Below are 24,878 nucleotides of genomic sequence, written 5' to 3'. Positions count from 1 at the left end.
TACATTTTTTTTGAAAAAAAAAATAATTTTTTGCCTACTTTTTAAAACTTCATTTAAACTTTTTTGTACTAGTAATGCCCAATTTTAATCCCCGGTTTTCAACCTCCTTTTTCCAAGGTCTAAAAAAATAATAATAATTTTCTACCTCCTTTTTCCAAGGTTTAATCCCTTAAAAGGCTTATTCATTATGGGTAAAAATCATTCCTTTATCAAAATCAAAGAAAATCTTTTAATGATTAAAGAGTCAGATCTACTAAATTGAGACTGAAATTTTCAAAACTACAGCAAAAATTCCCACGACTTGCATGTTAAAAATCTACATATATTAATTCTACTTCATGTAATTTACAACAAGAAAACACATCAAAGTAATCTACATATATAATATATTGTACAAAGAAGCCTTGAACTTGACCACTACAACCAAAATATTGTACAAAGTAATCTACTGCACTTCTCTCAGCATCCTCAAATAATTGCAAATTGAGGCATAATTTGTTCAAACCCAAAAGTTCATGAACAATAAACATATTAAAAAAAGTTCAAACCCAAAAGTTCATAAACATATTAAAAAAGCTCATAACCAAAAGTTCATAAACATATTAAAAAAGTTCAAACCCAAAAGTCCATAAACATATTAAAAAAGCTCATAACCAAAAGTCCATAAACATATTAAAAAAGTTTAAACCAAAAAGTCCATAAACATATTAAAAAAGTTCATAACCAAAAGTTCATAGAATCATAAACATATATTAATTTGGCATATATGTAAGGTGGAGAGGTTGGACAGTTATAGGTAAGGTGGTTCTTCAAAGCCGAAGTGCCATGTCTCCAGTGACACCCTAACACCCTATTGCAATAATTGCATGCTACCATAGGCTTTTCCTTGTCAATTGGTGTCACTTTTGTAAAGCGCAACCATACTTTTGACCGATTCATAGCTTGTGGTTTGTCTTTGGAGGGATCCAATTCGGTTTGTAAGGAAGACGGGGAGGTTTCAACATTTATAGTTGGAGGCTTATCATGTGACTCATTGACATTTTTCATAGTAGGCCTAGTTGGAGCATAAAAACAATATTACACTTAATAGTACTGACCATACAATTAAGAGCCATAATAATATAAAACAACATTAATAACATAATAATACAAAGTTTCTTGCAGTCATATTCATTAATAATATGTAGAACATGCATAAATTTAATTGTTTAAAAAAAAAAAAAAAAAAACCTAAATTTCAAATTGAACTAGCATTTTTTCAATACCGTTTACCCACAAAACCTAAACAATTTAATGTAGTGTATGAATCATCATCCATCACGCAATAGATCAGTTTATTTATTGTCGTAGAAGACCCATATCAAAAAATTATTTGATTCTCGAGGCATATGTTTGTTTCATCAAATGCCCCATAAATAATGAATATTCGCTCATATATATGTATATATGCAAGACTTCTATAGCATTATTCTTTTAAATATGTAATGATAATTTTCATTATTGTTAGAACAGTTTCTGGTATGGTAGCTGAAGAACTAGAAGAGCCTATCTCTGCTATCCTGCAAAATAGAAGACTACGTCGGGGGGAGTCCAACAATCCCACTCCAATGATTTTGTTAGTATTATCTCAAGTGTATATCACCAGGGACGGAGCCAGAAGTTCTTATGGGCAGGGGCCAAGGGCCGAAATTTTTTTTTGGGTAGGGGCCAAGTAAGCTAAATTTTCTTTTTTACCTTAAATTTTTTAATTTTTTAGATTATTTTTTTTTCTCACCTTAAAATTTTTTTTTTTTGGAAATTTGGGGGGGGGGGGCCATGGCCCCTGCCAGCCCCCCCCTCCCTCCGTCTCTGTATATCACTCTTAATCACGATGAGCAATCTAACCTTTACCTATTTAGTCGTGAGGTATTTATACATAAAATGTTTAGAGCGATCCGGTTCTTCTATTGGAACACGTGTCAGATCCGGAGAGTTTGTCGACTATTTCGATCGTGGGATTGAGGTGTACTCCCCACGATCGTTGCCGAGTCGGTCTTTAACCCACTTGGGATCATGGCGTCGTGGTTCAGCTTCCGCAAAGGTTGCGAAGTCAATCCTCAACCGGCATTAGATCGTGGGGCCACCTCCATTTCATGCAGATTATGGGACTGAGAAATATTCTCCACGATCATTGCCAAGTCGGTCCTCAACCGACTTGACATCGTCGGGTTGCCTCCGTTTCGTGCGAATCATGGGATTGAGACATATTCTCCACGATCATTGCCAAGTCGGTCTTTAATCGACTTGATATCGGGGAGTCGTGGAACTTCCTTCATGGTCACTGTAAGTTACCAAGTCGGTCTTTAACCGACGTGGGACTTCCTTCATGGTCACTTGTAAGTTACCAAGTCGGTCTTTAACCGACATTGGACTTCCTTTATGGTCGTTGTAAGATGTCAAGTCGGTATTTAACCGACTTGATATCGACTTTTAACCCTCCTTGATCTTTACGTAGTTACGGCAGATCTCTGAGCCTGTTGATAAGTCTTAATGGGCCACGATCTTGGCTCATTTGGGCAGAATCGGATTTCTTTCCTAACAGTTAACGTGATCCATGTCGCAAAAAATGTTGAGACTTGAATCACGTTGAGGGGATTCAAGTCGGAAAAACTCTGAGACTTGGATCACGTTGAGGGGATCCAAGTCGCAGAAATGCCGAGACTTGAATCACGTTGAGGGGATTCAAGTCGGAAAAACTCTGAGACTTGGATCACGTTGAGGGGATCCATGTCGCAGAAATGCCGAGACTTGAATCACGTTGAGGGGATTCAAGTCGGAAAAACTCTGAGACTTGGATCCTATTGAGGGGATCCAAGTCGCAGAAATGCCAAGACTTGAATCACGTTGAGGGGATTCAAGTCGTAAAATTCCGATATTTGAATCACGTTGAGGGGATTCAAACCGGACAAACTCTGAGACTTGGATCACGTTGAGGGGATCCAAGTCGCAGAAATGCCAAGACTTGAATCAGGTTGAGGGGATTCAAGTCGGAAAAACTTTGAGACTTGGATCATGTTGAGGGGATCCATGCCGCAGAAATGCCGAGACTTGAATCACGTTGAGGGGATTCAAGTTGGAAAAATTCTGAGATTTGAATCACGTTAAGGGGATTCAAACCGGACAAACTCTAAGACTTGGATCACGTTGAGGGAATCCAAGTCGCAGAAATGCTGAGACTTGAATCACGTTGAGGGGATTCAAGTCGAAAAAATTCTGAGATTTGAAACACGTTGAGAGGGTTCAAATCGGAATAATCCTAAGACGATACTAGATATACCAAAATCTACACTTAGCCAAAATTGGCTAAGTGTAAAACTCAGACGGTACTAGTACACATAAATTGGATAAGATTAAATTTGATGCAAAGATGCCGAATGTCATGTTTATAATAGAAAAGCCAAAGTCTTACAAAAACACCGGAGGACGGCGAAGTTAAAAAACAAAAGAAGAAGCAGTAAGCTAAGGATTCTCGGTATTCGTTTCTCCAGAAACTTGAACAAAAGAAGCTTCAATGTCAACGGCCTCAATCGAAGCGTTTAAATTCGCCGGCTCAGTAACCTCACCAACAAGGTCGGTGTCATCATCAACCCAATCCGAGACATCAGGAATCAGGTCTCGCCCTATTCCTCTCAGCTCTAAGATAGCTTCTTCGGGAACATCCATAAACTCAGTATAGTTCAGCTCGGCGAAATTTGGAGAAGGTGTCGAGGGGTTAAGCATAAATTATTTAAGGGAATCAAAACCCCACCTAAATCCGTTAACCCAGGTTTGGTCTCGAACCTTTGTAAATGCCAAGATCTGATCATGATACCGATTTGCCCTCGCTTTTGTAGCAAGTGGCCTTTGATTTATAGTGCTTGGACTTCTTCCGAAGCTCGTGACACTTGGATTTCGCCTTTTGTAAATCTTCCCGAGCTATTTGTGAACCCGATTCAACCTCTTTGAGCTTCTCCTCAGCAGCTCTTTGAGCTTCTCAACAATCCGCTGAGCTTGTTCGGCGACTTTCCTTTGTGCTGTCGCAGCACTTAGATTGGCACGCAGAGTTGTATTACTGCATGATGTAGCCGAATACCTCGCCTCGACATTGTCAATGTGAGATTTAAGCGCGAATATCTAGCGAGTCCTCTCCTCCAGCTGAACGGATAATCCTCGGCTTGTTTCTTTGGCCGCATTTCGCCTGAGCTTGGCGTCAGCAACTAGCTCATCGTATTTGGCTAACTCCGATTCTCGCTCGGCAAGAAGCTTATTCAGCCTAGCCACCTCCGAATCAAGGGATTGTCTCCGAGCCAATTCAAGCTCAAGCTCGGAAATCCAGTGCTGAAGCCCGGCAATGACCAGAACCTGATCCCGGTGGAAACTCCTGTGCTGGTCAAACAGGGCAAGGGTGTCCACAAATTGTTATGGAACAAGGAAAAGGTTAATAAAAAAAAAAGGAGATCAAAATAAACTCACCATGGTCTAAAGTCGGACCAACGCAGCAATCATATGCTCAGAGGGAATGCACCCAGCGGTACTTTGCCCTAAGTAATCGGCCGGGGTCAAGGCCCGTATTGCATCCATTATCAGCCCAGCCAAGCGCTCTTCCAGTGAGGACTCGTCATATTCGTATGCCTGGGCTGGTCTAAAAAACCCGATGGAATCATGAGTAGACATTGCCGTTGGACCGACCTGATCGGTCCCAAGGCTGACAAAGGGCCTGCCAGAACTTGGCCCTGCTTCATCGACTACATTATGAACAGAGGGTCCGGTACTTACCCCAACGGTTGTGTTGTCAATTTCGGTCGGAATGGATCCTGCTTCATCACCGACCTCAGCGGCCACTTCTGGCTGCGATACTTGAAGGGTCTCGACGTTGGTTTATACCCGTGCACTCAGCAACTCGGGTAAGGCCGGACCACTTTCAGAAAGAATGGTCTGGGCCACTTCTTCCCCAGCCATGGACGTAAGAGTAACATCATGGCCCGCTGGCTGCGCGCTGAGCACATCCTCATCACGAAGCACTGGTAATTCGCTTGGTAATGGATGATGAGGCGTAGCCTCCTCCTTGGCATTCTGAACTAAGCGTTCGGAGGTGATCGTCGGCGAAGGTTCAGCGCGAATGGGAATGCCCTTAACCGTCGAACCAATTGATTTAAGGTACGATCGTGCCACCTCAATTCTTGGTTTTTTCTTAACAGGCTCCCCCTCAGGCTCCTTGCCCAATTGAGGTCTTTCTTGGGAAGCCTTTGATTTTCTTGCCAACTTCTCGGCAGCCTTTTTCTCGACGGCTTTCTTCTCGGCCGCTTTCTTGGCTTTGTCTTGCTCGGCACCAATCCGTTGGGCGTCAGCAAGGAGTTTCTTGACAGTGCTTGGAGCCTTTTCATGCTCCTTAGGCTTCTGCAGTCCCTCAGGAACCTTTCCCTTGCCCTTCCGTGTAGCAGGCGCGGGATCTTCCTTCGGTTTTTGGGATTTACCCTTCCTCACTTTCAAGAGGGGAGGATCTGAAATGGGGATGTCGTAGTCGAGAATATTTCGCATATTCTCATTTGTCACAAGGTGGTCGAAATCAAGCACCACCGGCGCCTCTTCGGCGGATGTAGCCTTCGCAAAGGCAAGCATGGCGTCAACATTGTCGGCCTGCTCATTAGTCAGCTCAGGGGCTTTCGCAGCCCCGACTCTCATGCGGGCTCATTCCCGGGGTACCCTTCGATCCTGGGACGTTGAGGACTCGGCTGTCTCCCACTGGCCAGATACTCTAAAGATTTGCTCCTTCCATTCTTTGTTGTTGGAGTATCTCCAAGCCAAGTGGATGAAGGACGGTTTTTTGCGGACGGTAAATTCTACCGTGCCATCTCTTCGGAAGCCAGCTCAGTAAACTGTGAGGAATTCAGCTACAGACATCCTTTTCTGAAGCTTGATTCTCCAAAGGACGAAGGGTGCAAACATGTATCTCCACCCGTTCGGTTTTATCTTAGATGGAGCCACCCCTAGTTGCACTAACAATTCCCTGGCAATCCCAGCGAAAGGGAATCGAAATCCCGCCATCAGCATTCGCTCGGTAATTGCCACGTCACCGCCCGTGATGGAAAGTTGGCCGGGCTCCTGAAAGTGGAGGGTCACGGAATCCGGGATATTATAGTTCCGACGGAGGCGACCTTCCTCAAAAGCAGGAATCAAAGACCTAAACCTGTTCTCATGACAAACGAGATTTGGGCCGCCACCGACGGGAGCACCATCAGAATCAGAACCAGAAGCCATAACAATCGATCAAAGATTTGAAGGAGGTCGGTCAGAAATTTAAAGAAGGTCGGTCAAAAATTTGAAGAAGATCGGTCTTTTGGAGAAAATCGATCAAAGGTCTGAAGAAGATCGGTCTGCTGTTTGAAGAGAATCGGGAAACAGGAAAAGATTGGCCGAATAAGAGAATCCTCGCAGGAAAACTCAGAGGTTTTTACAGAACAGTGAATGATAAAAAGTAAAAATGAGGAATGGGAGGTTTATATAGTCCTTCTTCAGGAAGCCGAAAAGATGTTCATTGAATGCGCCGAGTCAGAGTTTTGGAACCGTTGGACGCACAGCTGGCCTCGAGAGACGAGTTACACGCGTGTGAAAGAACCTCCACGGCCAAAGGTCCAACAAGCGTGATTACACACAACATGAAAAGTTAGGATCAACCTAATAGTGTCCGCGCTGCGCGAGGGTACGAATCTATCTGACAACAGATTCCGAATCTCATCATAACCAAAGTCTATATTTTGGGCGCTCCCGTTTCCAAGGGCACTTAAATTCAAACATTTTGAGTTTCAAAAATATTTCCATACAAGATTTCCCGGTTCTTTCCAGGAAAAACGAGTCAGCCTAATTTGCATCCAAAAACTCGGCAAAACCGCGCAAGAAAATTTCTTTCATTGAAACTACTTCAGACGAAAGGAATTGGGGGGTAACTGTTAGGAAAGAAATCCGATTCTGCCCAAATGAGCCAGAATCGTGGCCCATTAAGACTTACCAACAGGCTCAGAGATCTGCTGTAACTACGTAAAGATTAAGGAGGGATAAAAGTTGACATCTTACAACGACCATAAAGGAAGTCCAATGTCGGTTAAAGACCGACTTGGTAACTTACAAGTGACCATGAAAGAAGTCCCACGTCGGTTAAAGACCGACTTGGTAACTTACAGTGACCATGAAGGAAGTTCCACGAGTCCCCGATATCAAGTCGGTTAAAGACCGACTTGGCAATGATAGTGGAGAATATGTCTCAGTCCCATGATCCGCACGAAATGGAGGCGACCCCACGATGTCAAGTCGGTTGAGGACCGACTTGGCAATGATCGTGGAGAATATTTCTCAGTCCCATAATCCGCATGAAACAGAGGTGGCCCCACGATCTAATGCCGGTTGAGGATTGACTTTGCAACCTTTGCGGAGGCTGAACCACGACGCCACGATCCCAAGCGGGTTAAAGACCGACTCGGCAACGATCGTGGGAAGTACACCTCAATCCCACAATCGAAATAGTCGACAAACTCTCCGGATCTGACACGTGGTCCAATAGAAGAATCGGATCGCTCTAAACATTTTATGTATAAATACCTCACGACTAAACAGGTAAAGGTTAGATTGCTCATCGTGATTAAGAGTGATATACACTTGAGATAATACTGACAAAATCATCGGAGTGGGATTGTCGGACTCCCCCCGATGTAGTCCTCTATTTTGCAGGATAGCAGAGTAGGCTCTTTCAATTCTTCAGCTACCATACCAGAATTGTTCTAACAATTATTCTATTAAAGGTGCCATATAAATACAGCTTATTATATTCTATCATTTTAACTTCATCAAGAATTTCACTAGGCAACCAAAGATCTGTCTATCCATATCTTAGAAATTCAAAGATGAATTATATTACTTGGAGATGACTCCAACAACAATTACCAACAATTACTAGCAAAAGATCTTTGCAGCTTTACTCTTTTTTTCTTTTCTACCGTTTTCTTATTCCCCTCCTTTCTGCTTCAGTTTCATCCTAATGATTGTATGTGAACTCCTTTGTTTTGTTTTTTTTTTTTATTATTATTATTATTTTTTTTTGAGAAATACAGCTTACTATGTCACCCGCTACCAATGTGAACCTCAAATTCCCTAACAAGGTGACAGCACCATCACAGTATTCGCCGGCAAATAGGAAAATGGCAACATGAGCAAGAAAGGGACACAGTCAACAGGAGAAAATATATATATATATATATATATATATATATATATATATATATATCATGGCAAATTAAGACCAATTTCTAGCCGTAGATACTGTCACTTTCATCCTAACTCTTGTGAATAATCATTATAATTATTTTATTTTATTAATATTAATGGTACAATGAATGTTTATTTTATTTTGTTTTGTTTTTTTTTATTTCTGTTTTACCTTAAAATGATGCAATTTTTTTTTTTTAAAAAAGTTGATTATTAATATCAAACAGATTATAAGTAGATGAAATATCATACTTAAAAAATAAAATTAGAGAAAAAAAATCTGATTTGAGGATCTCCTTCAAATAGACAAATATCCTTCAAATATTTGCTCGTTCTGCTTCAAAAATACCAAATCTTAATAGAAACAGAGTGAACGTGAAGATCAGTGAGCGATGGGTTAGAAGAAGAAATAAGAAGAAGAAAAAGAAGAAGAAGAAGAAGGCTGGACCGGTTGGTTACCTGGTAGGCGACGAGTCAGCGAGGAGTTGGCGATGAGCGGCGAGGGGCTGAACAAGTGAAAGGGTAGACTTTTTCAGTTTCAACGTGATGTGGTGAATCGGTGAAGGTGATGGAGAAAGAGATGATTCGGAGAAGTTGAGCGGCGGCAGAGTTTTGATTTTTGAAAAATTTGAATGGATTTTTGTCTGAAGCCTGAAGGTGAACTTGAGGCTCTTGAGCGGCGGCATTGAGCAAACTTGAAGGGTCTTTGACTTTTTGAGTTTTGATACTTGAATTTGATAGGGCAACAAAGCTTTTATGAAAATGACGATATGCTCCTCCCCCTTCCTAAGCACCTAAGCTGTGTAGTATTAGGATAAAAGGGCAGGGGGTAATTTTTTTTTTTTTTAATTAATTAACCACCCGGAGCCGGGTACCCGGGTATAACCGGGTTTTTTTTTGAAATAAATACCCGGCTCCGGCTCCGGCTCCGGCTTCGGGTACCCAGGTACTAACCGGATTTCCCGGTTTCCCGACGCCGGTTAATGCCTGAATCCGGTTTTCCGGCCAGTTATATCCGGTCCGAATTTACACCCCTACAATGTACAGCATTTTTTTTTTGCCATAAAAGATAATGGAAGACAAAAACTATTTGGCAAGCTTTATATATATATATATATATAGGGATGAGAAGATACCCTAAGAATATAGATGTTGATTAAGGCTGCGTTTCTTCCAACATAAAACCTTTTTTTCTTTTTTAAACAAAGAAAAATGATATAAATATATATATATATATATATATATATATATATATATATATATATATATATATATATATATATATATATATATATATATGTACGGGTATCTTCTCATCCCTTTGATTGAACTCTACTCATTTTCTTAGCATCACGTTGGACGTGACATTAGAGAGAGGTAAAATGAACGTGTTAATGTGGCGCTTGTTGATATTGGTACGCGTCAAGGACAAGAAGTGAATGGGCTGCGGGCTGCGAGTGCCAATGTGTCATGTCTCTTAGGAGTTAGGATACAGCCCATTTTGGCTGTTGTCTCCTATAATTTTGGAATTGGCTTGAAAAACAACATCCAAAGTTGCTTTTCAAGTTTGAACATAAGCTTAACATGTGTCCTTCCCTTTGTGCCACAAAATCATTTTCATTTTTAATAGGCAGTTGGGTTTGAAAGTAGCCCTAGCTAGTCGAACAACTTTCCTAGGAAGTTGGACTCTGTTTCCTTGATTTCAGATTTAACGAAGTCGGTAAAAACGGAGCATTCGAACTTTAAAGGCAATTTTTTTTTTTTTTTTTTCATTTAAAGGCAATGTCTGGTCTTAGTGGTCTATATATAAAAGGTATCAAAATTTTCATATCAACATCAGTACTAATGTTTACTATATTTTCAAACTTCAATCTACCTGCGAGAAAATGGTGCCTTGTCGGCAATATTATTTTTTAATTAGTTGACAAGTCATCTTTCTTTTCTATTTTCCGCTAAATCATCGTGGTTGTGTTTGTGATGGGCCTCTCTCTCTCTCTCTCTCAAACGGATCCTTTTTAAAAAAATAAAAAAAATCTTGTTTAGTAGGTTTTCTTTTTTCTTTTTTCAAGTACAGAACAGTAATTTCCTTGCTAGAATAAAAATAAAATCTTTGAAAGTGTTCAGACTTGATTTCATTTTATATACAAGGCAATCAATCATCATAATTTTTGGGCTCTATTGTATTATGAAGAAGTTGGATAGGTAGAGAAAATGCTATTTCTCCAAAACAATAAAAAATAAAAATCAACAATTTGATAGGTAAGAAAACACATTCAATAGTTAGTTTGAAAAAAATTAAACTAGAGTTGGACATGAATTTGAGAAGTAGCAGGTCTCATACATCCTATGATCATTTTTCTTCTTTCTTTTTTCTTTTTGCGGATAGTAATCATATAATGTGGGTGCGGGTATCTAAAAGTGATAACCGCGTTTTGCGGATGCGAATATTTCTAATAACTACATCTATATCCGTATTTGCATTTTTACTCCTAATAGAATGGTGAGAAAATAAACACTTCATATCCCCCAACCAATCCCCATTTCAGCATCTTATCCTGTGTGTTAAGCTATCCTTGATTGCTAACCACAATAAAAATGAGTGTTTAGAGATAGCAAGAGAATACCTCACTAGCTTATGCCAACGAACTTTAGGGAAATTCCCTCTAATAGCCACACAAGTATCCTTCCAAGAGTATTGAAAGTTCTTTGAAGGCATCCAAAGGGGAATGTCGTTGGACCAAACGGCTGTGGATAGACACTATATCAATGATAATAAGCGATTGAGTAGTAATAATAAGTGAATTGATGTGATATAAAGGCGAAAAAAATATTTTATTTTTTTTGTAAGAGAAAAGTGAAAAGAGTTGTTTGATAATAGGATTTTTTATTTTTAAGAAATGAAACAAATGGGAAGAGTGTTGCCAAACACACCTACATCTCCTGTTTTTGGAATTTTCTTGTTCTTGTTTTCAGATTGTATTTGATAGTTTGCTCTGTATTAGATTTAGCCTGGTCTTTGCTTTTTAGCACAGATTGTTTGTAACTGTACTAACTGACTCCATAGTGCAAGTAGAAGTTCATATGTCAACGCAAAGGCACCTTTCTGTTGACTAAGTTTATTTGTAGCAACTATCGATATGATCTAAGATTTTTGGTAATTGTAATGGGATATTTGTATTGTTCTGAGTCCCTTTATGGTCTGAGTTTGTCTCTGGATGTAACTTTGTTACCCTTTGGGTGTTTTAATGAAATGATTACATTTTTCCTTTAAAAAAAAAAAAAACACACCTACATCTATAATTCTTTCAAGCACTTGTATGAAAACAGTATTATTTGGATGATCCAATCTCCAGCAAATTGCTACTCCGATTATTGTAAATAAAATGGTTTTGAAGATTTTAATTTTCAGCAATTTATTGTTCAAATTACTAACAATTCAGACAACAAAATTATTGAAGATCTTTATCTGGATTTCAAGCTTATTTGATTTGATGAAGTCAGAAAATGATTGAGGCAGTGCCTCTTTTATTTCAGCACCTTAAAATTGATGTGACAATTAACTAAAAATAAATTTAATTATTTAGTGATTGGTGTAATTTGTATCAAATTGGCATAACAATTTACGTGACACTAATATATTAACTACAATTAAACCTAATTGTCTAATAGTTAACAATCTAAATTACCACATCAATTTGTATTAAAAAAAAAAACCAATAAATCATCAGTTGTTGATTTCAGTTTTGCCCAAAGTGAGGCCCAATTCCTTAGTGGTTCGTCTGGTCCAGTAGGAGCGAAAGTTGGGTAGATTGGCCCAAAAGCTGAGGCCATCTGGACTATCACTCTGGAAACAATTAACTGTGTGTCGGCAGTTAACAATAAGAAAACAAAAAACAAAAAACGTGTCGGCAGGTAAGGTTGTTCAAACTTCGAAGTATAGAAATCAAGGAAAATTTGAGCTCTAGTGTGAAAAGCTCCAAGCTCAAAGCTCAAATCTCACCTTAACTCACCTCTTATAACTTTAAGTTGATGTGATCATCGATCATTGCTGTTTGCTTGTTTCACAAGATTTGAACATAAAATATATCACACTTTTCTTATTCCATCGTTTTCACTTCAACGGGGTTACCTATGAACAAACTTTTTTATTTCTTCTTTTCACCTACTCCAAAAACACTTAGCCAATCAAATTATATGACTTGCTCATCAATCACTAATTCATATCTCTTAACCTCCTTCTTTTCTTTTTCTTTTCTTTTTTTTTTTCTTTTTTTTTTTTTTTTAAGACTTACCATGATAATGAAGAAGCTCAACCCTACTCGGGTCAAGGATTAGAAATTTGTGATGAAATATAAAATGTGAAAAATAATACAAGTAAAAGGAAAAATGGAGACAAGATTTTCGATTGATTTGGCATCGGAGGTCTACATTCACAGCTAGAAAAGAGTTTTTTATGACTACATTTTGCTTTTATTGACTTGAAGTTTACAATATTATATATAGAAAAAATTGAGTAGGTAGAAAGAATATCATAAAGGTAATTTACAATCAAACTTAAATGGGTAATGTGTTTGGGAACGAAAGAGAAAATAATTCTCTTCGGGTTTTTTTTTTTTTTTTTTTTTTCCCGGTTTTTGGGTATTTGAATTCAACCGGGAAAAAAACTCAAAAATCAAGCGTTTTTCAAGTTCAATCGGCTTTACGCGTGGGTCCCACTTGGACGTCAAGTCATCAACACCGTACACCCACTAATCCCAAATAATAATTATTTAAATTAAATAATATTTTTTCATAATAAATAATTATTATTTCGATTATTATTACACATTACTTTTCATTTCCTACCATTAAAAAACACTACTTTTCAATCTCAAAAATCCAACACCCAAACACAATTTCAAAAAGAATTTAATTATACTCATCACCCCAAACACATTTTCTCTGCCTCGAAATTTGCAAACCAAATAAGAATTCAATTCTTATTTTAAAAATCCGACACCCAAATAAATATTTTAGTAAGGAAAAATTTATCAATCAAATATAGAAATCATCATTCAAGAGATACACATCATTCTGCTATCCATCTGTTGTCCATATTTTTTTGGAAATCAACTCAATCATTGAATTTGTGAGACCCATATGGTTGATTTGCAAAAAAATTGTACAGTGGATGGGCAAGTAAATTATTTGTAGATTTTTCTTTTTGTTTTCTCTTTTAAAAACAAGAACATTAATAAACAATTCAAAACACAAAGACTCTTAAAAAAAAAAAAAAATCACTTTTATTTCATAAAAATATATATTTTTTTTTAAAAAAAAAAAAACTAAAAACACATTAACAAACCGAACATATATTTTATTAAACACAAATTTAAGCCCATCACATAAGAATGACTCTTGTAAGTTGTGATCATAGGTATATTATATTATATTACCAACCTTCCTTTCAAAAAATTTCACATAGGAATCTGAGAAATCAAATAGAATAAAAACCATTTTCACCAATTATTCTCCATTTGAATACTAGAGAACAAGAGAGTTGTTTCTTCTTAAAAAAGAAAAAAAGAAAAAAAAAGTACCGATTAATCTTGACATAAAACAAAGAAAGATAAAAGAAACTACCGTGTGGCCGTGTGGGGCGATTGATATGGTCACATCTTTTGAAACATTCCAACTTGGGCCCTAATTTTTTTTTTTTTTTTTTTAATATATATTTAATTCAACGGATATTTCTTTGGGTAGGTTGAGCTGAACTTGGTTTGAGCCCACTCAGGAAATAAATACAAAGAAAAGAAACAGTAAAAGGGAGCTTGATAATTAATTTAAGTGGGGGGGGGGGGGGGGGGGGGGGGGGGGGTGGTGGTCATGACTCATGTGCAAATGTCGTGAAAAAGGTTCGATTAGATATCCCCCACAAAATCACAAAAATCTTAAGCCACCTACGACAAGGAACTGCTCTGAAAATGACAAAATTTAATTGACACTTGGTCCAGAAAAAAAGCATCATTTTCATCAATTAGCACCTTTCCAGCTTAAAGTCATGAAAGTGGGAAGAAGATTCCTGCATGAAATTCTAAGGGAAGTTTTAATTCACTTTGACCTCTTTTTAACTTGCGGGCGAAATCATTTGTTCTACTTCTGCTCCTCCTCCTGCGTCCTAATTCTATGCCTGCTTCAGGCTCAGGTGGCCAATTTGCAACCTTATTTCTCTCACCCTATTCCTGAGTATGATAAAGACATTTGGCCTAACTTTTCCATCTCAAATTTTCTCCACCCTTTCTTGCCTTGGAAATCTGGTAACATGACCTCCAGCCTACAAGGAGAGCCTTTTTCCATTTATAATAGTCTTATTTGGGTGATTTTGCTTTTGCTTTGGGGTCTCCTTAGTGGCTTGGGCCAATAGGCCTTGTGAAAACCTTCAGTAATTACAAATTAATTAATAAGAGAAATGTTTGTTTTTATTATCTTATACATTTTCTTTTCGCTTATCTCTATACACTAGATCGCGTAAGTTCTATAAATTCAATAATAAATCTGTCATAATTCTTTTCAATCTTTTTTCGAGATCTCTATCCTTGTGATTGGGTGCCTCTCCTACTATATTGAGTCATGGACTCATTATAATGGCAGAGTTTTTTGTTGACTTTTAAGCGCTTGTATCATGTGTTTTTTTCTTGCCCATCAAGCACCTCATGATCTCGACAACCATATCTTAAAACGAACACAAACTCATTCTTGTATGATTTTTAAAAAATCAAGCTTAACGGGCCCTCCACTCCATTTGTTTATCAAAATATCTTAATTTTATATACTTATATATACAATTTTTTTTTTTATTTTTAATGTTATTCGCCTTATAGTACAATTTTCTTACATTGTTAGCGGGTTAATTCCAATTACAGGTTGTCATGCTTACGCGAGTCAACAAGTTATAAAAAAATTTGTAAGTTTAGTATTTTTATTAAGTATAATAACCTTCTTTGTCGTCTATTTCAATTTAAATAGACATCCAAAAATAGATGTCCCTTTTAAAATAATTATATTTATTAAATATTTATATTACTGTTTGCGTTATTAAAAAAACAATTTTTTTTTTTCCTAAAAGCAAATCAACTGTAGTATAGAGATAAAAAATTTAAAATATGTATTATAAGTTTAATAGTTTATATAATTTTGAATATTAGAACATAGCTTTGAAGCCACTTAAATGAGGATCGACTCGGTTTGTGGGGCATACCTAAAACCATTCTGACACGGTCAAAATAGACTCGATCCAACGCTTCTACACCGTCGGTCCACAACAGTAGGGGATGACCATCGCTCTCGCATTCCCGTCACTTTCACCAACACGTGGCGGCGTCTCAGCGGTTCCCTGATTGAAAGAAAGACGGCCGCGTGACTAAGAGAGCGACTGAAACCGCGTTAAAAGCTTTTCGGCGGGTCCCATCAAACATTCCAGGACAGACTTCGCTTCCTCCTCACGCTTATGTCTCCTTTGCACCGCCAATATCTCGTGAGATGACGTCTTACCCCTCTTTTTACGGTTTTAAGCCCCCATTCTGATCACTTTTTCACTTTTTTCTTCTCTTTATATAAAAATAAAAAATAAATTTTTGATTTCATTATGTTACACACCTTCTCTTTTTTTTCTTTTTTCTTTTTTTCTTTTTTTTTTTGTGTTTTGTTAATGTCCGTATAAAAAGCGTATATATTTATCATTAATTTTAGTAATCAAACGTGGGTTCGAGTGATTTAATGATAATTTTACAAAAAAACATGTGTAAGAATATCACACCAAATACATTTTTTACAAAAATATCAAAGTTAAGTCAGATAATTGGATTGAATCGATTGATATACAATCTTTTATTTCCGGTGTGGGCATAAGATATAGATTTTGTTTTTATTTTTATTTTATGGTAAATATATGTTATTAAATTATTTTAAATAATTTAATTGAATACAAAACAAAACCCTTACCATAATTATTATAGTGAATTAGGATACAATTTGTGATTTAGCGAAAGTATGATGTTAATATGGTAGATATATCTAAATCAGCATCGAAAGTATAGCCAATCAATTATATAAGTATAAGGCTAATGATATTTGTACATACATTATACGTACACTTACATTGAGTGCGATACCTATATACGTGGGGAGTTGTGTTATTTACACGGTTAATGATCCTTGTACATTACCTTGGTAGTGTACAGTGTACACCAAGGTGATGTGTAAATAACACATTTTCAATGTGTATACAAATACCACAATAAAACTACTTTAGATAAAATATTTATTTCATGATAATTTTTTAGGTAGAACTTTTAAGTATATAGAAACACTATTATAGATATTAAAAGTTAGAGGTTTTTTTATTCAAACTTCATCTATGACTTATTTAACTACTACTTTGAATGGACTATGGGCAACAAAATTTGCTTATCTTCAAACATAGATTATCTACCGGCTGTGCATCACACGAAGCATCTCTAGTGTGTTCATCTCTTTCAAAAATTTAATAGAAAGAGATAATTTTATTATTTAATTTATATCATAATATTTTTTTTTTTCTCTTGTGCTTAAGCTCATTTCTAATAGGTGGAGGCCTACCACATGAAATATTTAAAAAATGAAAGTGAATTGACGGAGTCAATGTTCGAACTCAAAATCTTTTGACTATGATACTATGTTAAATCACAAATTGTCTAAAAAGTTAAAGCTTATAAGAAGAGATGAAAACTCTCTCTTAATAATATGAGGCTCAATACATAAAATATTTAATTGAAATGGAAAGTGAAATGATAGAGACAAGGTCCAAATTCAAGACCTCTGCTCTGATACCATGTTAAATAACTACTTATATTAACGGCTTAAGTTGATAAAAAATGGATAAATTTAATAAATTCCTGATTATTTTCCTCTTTTCTTTTTTTATTTATACCCAAAAAAGTAAACGCACTAATAAACAAATTTTCTTACAAAACACTCGCAACAAATTTAAAACTCTTTTTACCTTTATACCACATCAAAATAATTTTAAAAACACAAAATATCTATTAAAAAGAGTTATCAAACACCACCGATATTTTCCCTTATATTGCATAGAAAGAAAAAAATGGTGTAATAGCTTCTCTATAAATTCAAACCTTTGTAATACAATTTACTATATTTTTATATGTTCAAAACGTAGTTCTAGCGGTTTCTTAAGTTTTCTCTCGAGTATCCTCTTCCCATCCTCAATATTATAAGTGTTGAAAAGTCTCTTACAGATTAATGCAAAGCAGCATGGCTCTTCAAAAAAAAAAATTCAACTCTCTTCTCTCTTTCATATAATATCACATCCTATAGAGTAAGTATGTTAAATGACATCCTCTTATGGAGGGTTGGATAAAAAAAGAAAATAAGTTATGCATCAAATAAAAAGTGATTCAATAATTATGACATCAATTTTTACATATTATTAATTTTGGTCGTCCTAAATGTTCCGTTGAAAATTTGTAAAAATCATCAATAATAATAAAAAATTATTTGTGATAATAATATAAAGGATAATCTTTTATATATATATATATATAGAGAGAGAGAGAGAGAGAGGGAAAATCGACTAAGATAAAGCATACCATTCGAAAACGTAAATCCTTATTTCATTTTTAAAATTCATACCTCAAACATAAATTCAGAAAAAAAAAAAACTGATAAACTTATAACTTCCCCAGTCAGATTTTTCTTAATATATATATATATAAACTTTATTAAACGAAAAAAAAAAAAAAAAAGCGAATTCGATCAGACGACGCAAAGGCGCTGAAAAGCCAGACCACGAGAGTAGGCTCCCGCCGGACAAGATCCAAGATTCGTTCTGGATTCTCTTAACCGTATTTGGTCAACTAACTTAACCCTTACTTCAGGTTTTGGTCACTCACTGGAACAAAATAATTTTGTACGATTCAAAATTTCCGCAGGGACGCGAATCCCCCGAGCGTGAATATAACTTTCCGTCTGAGTAAAATCACGTGCTAAATAATGTCCTAGTGCAAATATGTACGCCATTATGCGCGTGGGTCAATACGTTGACAGTGGTAGAATTCAAGACAATTTTGTGCAGCATCACGCGCCACAATAGTAGAGCGCATCGAGGTCCCCTGCATAGTAGAGAGTGGAGACCGTCACGATCCACGCACGTGACATGTGCTCCACACTACTGTTCAACGCCGTAAACCCCGCCGTAACCAAACTACGGTCAACGAATTTAACCATGGTTAAGCTTTAGAGTTTTCTCTCTGTCACTCCACGTTGCACACAATAATTTTGGTCGCGGTATCTACGTGGATCCTCGTAGACAGGGACCACATCAGACGTTGGATATGTAATCATGACGTCGGATCTCGCCTCAGCTGGAACTCATATCCATCCAACGGCTGGCATTTCCCTTCTCGGCATGGGATTCTTGTGGAGTACCTTTCTAGAGTCTCGACCAAGTCATTAGTGACCCTATGCAAGTAACCGTTTTTAGGGATATAGGTAGCTTTTAATGATTTGTCTTTGAACTTTGGTGATTATAGCGTACAACTTTGATATTTTTTGGGTCGCAATTATGTGTTATCATATGCTTTGATTATCTTCTTCTTCTTCTTCTCGAGTCCTCGACCCTTCATAGCACTAACAGCAGATTCTCAATCATTTTTTTTATATTTAAGGAACAAAACTACTTTTTGCTTCCTTATAAAAAAATACCCCACAATAAATTCCCTTACTTTTCCCTATATCAATTAAATATTATTTTTTTACTCTTATTTTATTCTTTTTCTTCCTTTCTTACTTTTTCTCTCTTCCCTATATCAATTAATTATATTTTTTTTATATTAAAATAATACATAGGGAATGAATAGTAGACATATATACATAGGGAATCACTATTCATTCCCAACCCCCTCATCTAAATATAGGGCATCTGCTGTGGAAGGTTTTTTGATGTTTTTCATGAAATTTTCTCTAAATATAGGGAAGGGAACCAATATAAGTTAACTGCTACTAGTGCTCTCATGATGTGAGCTACCTAGCCTACCTTTTTGTCAAAAGGTAGCTCATATACTAAAATACCTTGTTTATGTTTGTATTTTTATTTTTAATGTTTCAAAAACAAAATTGTTAACGAACCATTCAAAATACTCGTAAATACACAGACGAAATTTCATTGTCACATTAAAAAAAAAAAAAAAAACACATTAATGGTCTATTTAGGTGTTCTATTTTTAAAATTAAAATTAAATTCTTATTTAATTTGCGAATTTCAAGGCAAAGAAAATGTGTTTAGATGATGTGTAAAATTTAAATTTTAGGGATAATTGCACCACTGGTCTCTAGAGTTGGCTTAAATTACGAATCACTCCCTGTGGTACAAAAAGTTCATGAATGGTCATTGTGGTAAACTATAATTACGAATCACTCCATAAACTCAGTTTTGTCCACCAAGTTAACAAAATCCATTAGTTTGCTACGTCATATAAATAGTGAGACAATCTCTAAATATAATTTGTATTGTAATCTACTAATAAACTTTGTTTACTTGGTAGATGAAAAACGGGTTCAATGAGTGATTTGTAATTATAATATCATAGAGAGTGATTTGTAATTTAGGCCAACCTCAAGGACCAGCGATACAATTATCCTCAAATTTTATTTGAAATCGTGTTTGGGTGAGAATTGTATAAGATTGTTTTTTCACCGATAATTATGGTAGGAAATGATTTAAGTTATGGAAAGTTGTGTATAATGATTAGTGTTATAAAAAGTAGTGTGGAATAATGATTGAAATAATAATAATTTATTATAAAAAAATATATATGAAAATTATTATTTAATTTAAATAATTATTATTTAATTATTAATAGGTTGCTTTTGTAACTTATGTTTCATCGCATGTTAGCCCAAGTGGGTCCCTTTTTGGAGTCCGGTAGTTTTTGAAATAAGATAGGTATTCGAGTTGAAACCGGATTATTATTCAAATACCCAGTTAAAAAAAAAAAAAAAAAAAAATAGTCCGGATATAAAACAAATTTTTTTTCGTTGCCAAACAGACCACGACAATTCCTCCAAATTGGGTGTTTATAAAAAATATTATTATCCTTTCTCACATGTTTTTTTTTTTTTTTTTTATTATTTTAATATAATTCTATTAAAAAATTGTGTGCTTTTTACATTATAGCCTAAACCTAGTTTTGAAGAAATTTAAGAGAGAAAAAAAAAAAAAAAACCAATGTTTATAAATCTTAATTAGACCAAGGTTTTTTTTTTTTTTTAAAAAAAAAAAAACTTTCATGCATTTCTCATAAATAACTCAATTTAAGTTTAGAGATAATTGCACCGTTGGTCCCTGTGGTATGCCATAATTATTTTTCACTCCCTATGGTTTAAAAAGTGCATAGGAGGTCCTTGTGGTATGCAATAATTACAAATCAATCCCTGACGTCAAATTCTGTTAAAATTTTTAACAGATTCCGTCAAGAGGAATGCTACATATCATCCCCTTGTCCTCATTTTGTCCTCCCAAAATTGATGTGGCTCTTAAAATCACCATTGGATCAAAATCTAACAATGATCTATCATAAATTCAATGGTGATTTTAAGAGCCACATCAATTTTGGGAGAATAAAAGGAGGACAAGTGGATGATATGTAGCATTCCTCTTCCGTCAAATACCACATCTTAATAAAATAATATAAATTTATTAAAAAATAAATGAGTAAAATTATTTTTTTAAAAAACAAAAAACAAAAAATGGGGCAAGGGGGTGGCAGTTTTTTTTTTAAAAATAAGTATATTTATTTATATTTTAATAAATTTATATTATTTTATTAAGATGTGCATGTCAGCGCCACGTGTCGCTGATGTGGTATTTGATGGAATCTGTTAAAAATTTTAACAGAATTTGACGCCAAGGATCGATTTGTAATTATTGCATACTACAAGGACCTTCCATGCACTTTTTAAACCATAGGGAGTGAAAAATAATTATGGCATACCACAGGGACCAACGGTACAATTATCCCTTAAGTTTAACGCTCAACAACAACAACATTAAAGATACATGAGAGAATTTCTTTGAAATGACATGTTCCTCGTTAAATGAAAGAGTTTCATTTGCAAGCCAATGAATCGCTTCATTTCGTATATGCTTGAAGTGATACCTATTATCTCTTTTGACAACTTAAAGCCTTACGAGCATCATCGATATTCAATAAGGATGCCAAACCTACTCCAATTAATGTTATCTCTTCGTAGTGACTGCACCACCTGAAGAGCATTACCTTACACTTCAACCTTCTGCAACCCCAGTGCTCAATAGAAAATAATAGCTCTTAGAGCTGCTGAGGCTTCAGAAACAACTAGTTCTATGATATAATTTTGGGAGGCCGATAAGGTTACCAGCATCTCGCCCGCTCTATCTTGAACTATCACACCGACTCTCATTTTTTTTTATTTATTTATTAGAAAGTGGTCATTACACAACACAATTTACACAATGGGCTTACATGGGGTGCGATCCATGTGGTGGGTTCCGCTTACACGGGTCTTACCCCATGTAAGTGTGTTGTGTAAATATTGTATAAATTGTGTTGCGTAAATACCATTTCCCTTTTTTATATATCTATAATTGCATCCCAATTAACTTTGAAAGAGTATGCACCGAAGATTCTCTAGCAAGGATCCCTCCGGGTATCAACGCTTGCCCTAATAACCTAAATAGCAGCTTAGTAATCTAGCAATAATCATATATACTATTCTTTTCCCAGTCAAGCTAAAATGAAAAAGATGGTTGTGTTGCATTTCACTCCATATAGTTAAAAAAATTTATCCGTTCATATAAAATATTCAAAATTGAGTCATCTTATACCAAAAACAGAAATGAAGAGAAGGGAAAGATTACTTTTGACGGACAAGGATCCTCTCCATTTTCCTGTCCATTTAGTGTAACAGTAAAAATATAATTATCTTTTTTATATTTTTATAGAATTTGAAATGACAATTACACTTTCATTTTTACACTAAATAAAAAAAAATAGAGAGGATCTAAATCCACTTTGAACCTATAATATATGGCCAATAATTTTTTCCCCTTAAAAAAAGAAAAAAAAAGAGAGGGAGAGTGGGTATCCCATTTATCGATCACTAGCCGTCAATCAACTTCCCTTCAGTACCTCATCGTGCGGATAAGATACGATATGATGGCTCATTTTGTAACAGAAAAAATATATATATATATAACTTAATTTATACTGAGCTGAAACGTTCGACTGTGCACGGTGCATTTGTCAAAAGGGAAATGGTAAAGGAGAACAAGGCATCAACGGCAGGCAACCAGACGGTGTGAAGTGTGAACACCAAAGATAATGGTCAACAAAGGCCCAGTAGAACTAGAACGGTACTGACACCTGACGGTTGCTCGAGACAGGTGTCAGTTAAGTAAACGAACCCCTGGTGCGTGTCAATATGTTATGGGCAGTAGAGCGTTGATTGAAGGATGCTTACGTAATAAATAGAGCGGGCTACAGGAGAGAGGGAAGTTACAATAAAAAAAATGGAAGTGAGGTTAGAGTGAGATTATTAATATTAAGGCGAGGTTAAGCGAGATAATCAAGGTCCGGGACCCCTATATAATGGGCCGAGAGCTAGTGGCACAGCAAGCATAAAACAAAGTGAGGCCGAGAGATATTCACAGAAACAACTCTTCTAAGAAAAAGCAGCTGTTAGTCTGATTGTTCATCGTCTTCTTAATCCCTCTCCCCCTCTGTAACTCCCCGCTTCTCTGAATCCCTTTCTGTTAATCATCTGTCTTTCAGGTTCTGATTTTTGGGTTTGTTTTCAAATGTTCCAAAAGCAAACTTAAGAAGGATTTCTCGAAAGCCAGGTGTTTTCAGAATCGAGATCCAGGTTTTTTCTGTTTTTATCAAAAGCTATTATCTTCATTTTCTAGTAAAAATTTTAGGTGGGTTTTCTGTTTTATTTTCAATTATTTTTCTCTTTTCCTTTGAATCAGCTTGGAGGGTTATTTTTGGTTCCCTCAAGGTTGTTTTTTTGGGTTCTGGGAGTAGAAGAGGTTGTGTATTTTAAACCTCTTTGATCCTTCTTTGTAGAGAAATTTCTACTTTTTTTTTTTTTTTTCTGTGTTTTGTTTTCCAAAGCCTGTTCTTTAATTTTGGTAAGACACAGGATCTTTCTTTCTTCTCCTTTAATCTATAATTAGTGTTGAAGGCATGGCAGCTACGATGGATTTATACAGTAGCAGACCTGTTGAATCAGCAACCTATGGGGGTGAGCTAATGGACGCACTTGAACCTTTTATGAAAGGTGCTTCCTCAACAACCTCCACCACAACCAGCTCTCCCTCAACAACCCAATCTCCCTTTTCTCCTTCTTCCTCCTCTTCTCCCTACAACTACAACCTCTCCTTCTCTCCCTCAGCCCCAGCCCAGCCCACTTTCTACCCAGATGGTTGCTCAACCTCGGCGACCCAAATGTTTTCAGACGGGTTCTCGACGGAAAACCTAATCGGTTTTCAGCAACTGGGCTCAATCAGGCTGAACCACCTAACCCCATCTCAGATCCACCAGATCCAAGCCCAGATCCAGTTCCAAAACCAGCAACATGGCTTTTTGGGTCCCAAACCCATCCCAATGAAGCAAGTGGGGTCACCCCCAAAACCTACCAAGCTCTACAGAGGAGTGAGGCAGCGACATTGGGGCAAATGGGTGGCCGAGATCCGCCTCCCCAAGAACCGTACCCGGCTCTGGCTCGGCACCTTCGACACTGCCGAAGAGGCCGCCCTGGCCTACGACAGGGCCGCCTACAAACTCCGCGGTGACTTCGCCAGGCTCAACTTCCCCAACCTCCGCCACCACGGCGACTCCCAGTACCAGCCTCTCCACGCCTCCGTGGATGCGAAGCTCCAAGCCATTTGTGAAAGCTTGGCCAGCTCGCCGAAACAAGGCAAGTCTGAGAAGCCGGTCCGTTCGAACAGGAAGTCGTCGAAGCAGGTTGGTGAGGTGGGGTCCAAGGGTTCGGAGAAGTGCGTTAAGGTGGAGACATCCTCGTCGCCGGTGATGACCGAGAGCGACGGGTCGGCAGGGTCTTCGCCTTTGTCGGATCTTACGTTCCCCGACTCCGACGAGCCACAATGGGATATTGCTTCGGAGAATTTCACGTTGCAGAAGTACCCTTCGTACGAGATTGACTGGGATTCTATTTTATCTTAATTTCAATGTTTATATAGATGTCCTCCTAATTGTAATCCCCCCCCCCCCTTTTGGGTTAGTCTCTTCCCTTTTGGGTTAGTCTCTTTTGTCTATGGTAGTGGGTTAGATATTGGTGTCTCCAGTGGCTGCTGCAATGGAGTTTTTGGCAGTTGCAGGGCTACCTTAATTAGGATTTTGTTTATGATGTAGTGGTTTAATTTGGGATTTATTGTAGGTGGATAATTTATTATGTAAATCTTCCCAACTTGGTCAGCTGGTTTTTTTTCTTGCTAGGCCGGGGGAGTGGGTACCTTGATTATGATATGTATTGATGGCTGGTGTTATTGAAAATTTTTAGTCGTGTAA

At 36.8% G+C, this 24,878-nt stretch overlaps 1 protein-coding gene across 1 annotated transcript; it reads left to right on the top strand.

The window, feature by feature from the left end:
* Nucleotides 1-22,957: 22,957 nt before the first annotated feature.
* On the top strand, nucleotides 22,958-24,878 carry LOC133853637 (ethylene-responsive transcription factor RAP2-13). Its single transcript, XM_062289634.1, has one exon. The coding sequence runs from the start codon at nucleotides 23,535-23,537 to the stop codon at nucleotides 24,531-24,533; it is 999 nt and encodes a 332-aa protein (XP_062145618.1). The 5' UTR covers nucleotides 22,958-23,534; the 3' UTR covers nucleotides 24,534-24,878.

The sequence above is a fragment of the Alnus glutinosa genome, chromosome 1 (assembly GCF_958979055.1).
Source record: "Alnus glutinosa chromosome 1, dhAlnGlut1.1, whole genome shotgun sequence".
NCBI classification, from domain to species: Eukaryota; Viridiplantae; Streptophyta; class Magnoliopsida; order Fagales; family Betulaceae; genus Alnus; species Alnus glutinosa.
Note: the sequence above shows the minus strand (reverse complement) of the source record. Positions and strands in the feature narration are given on the sequence as shown.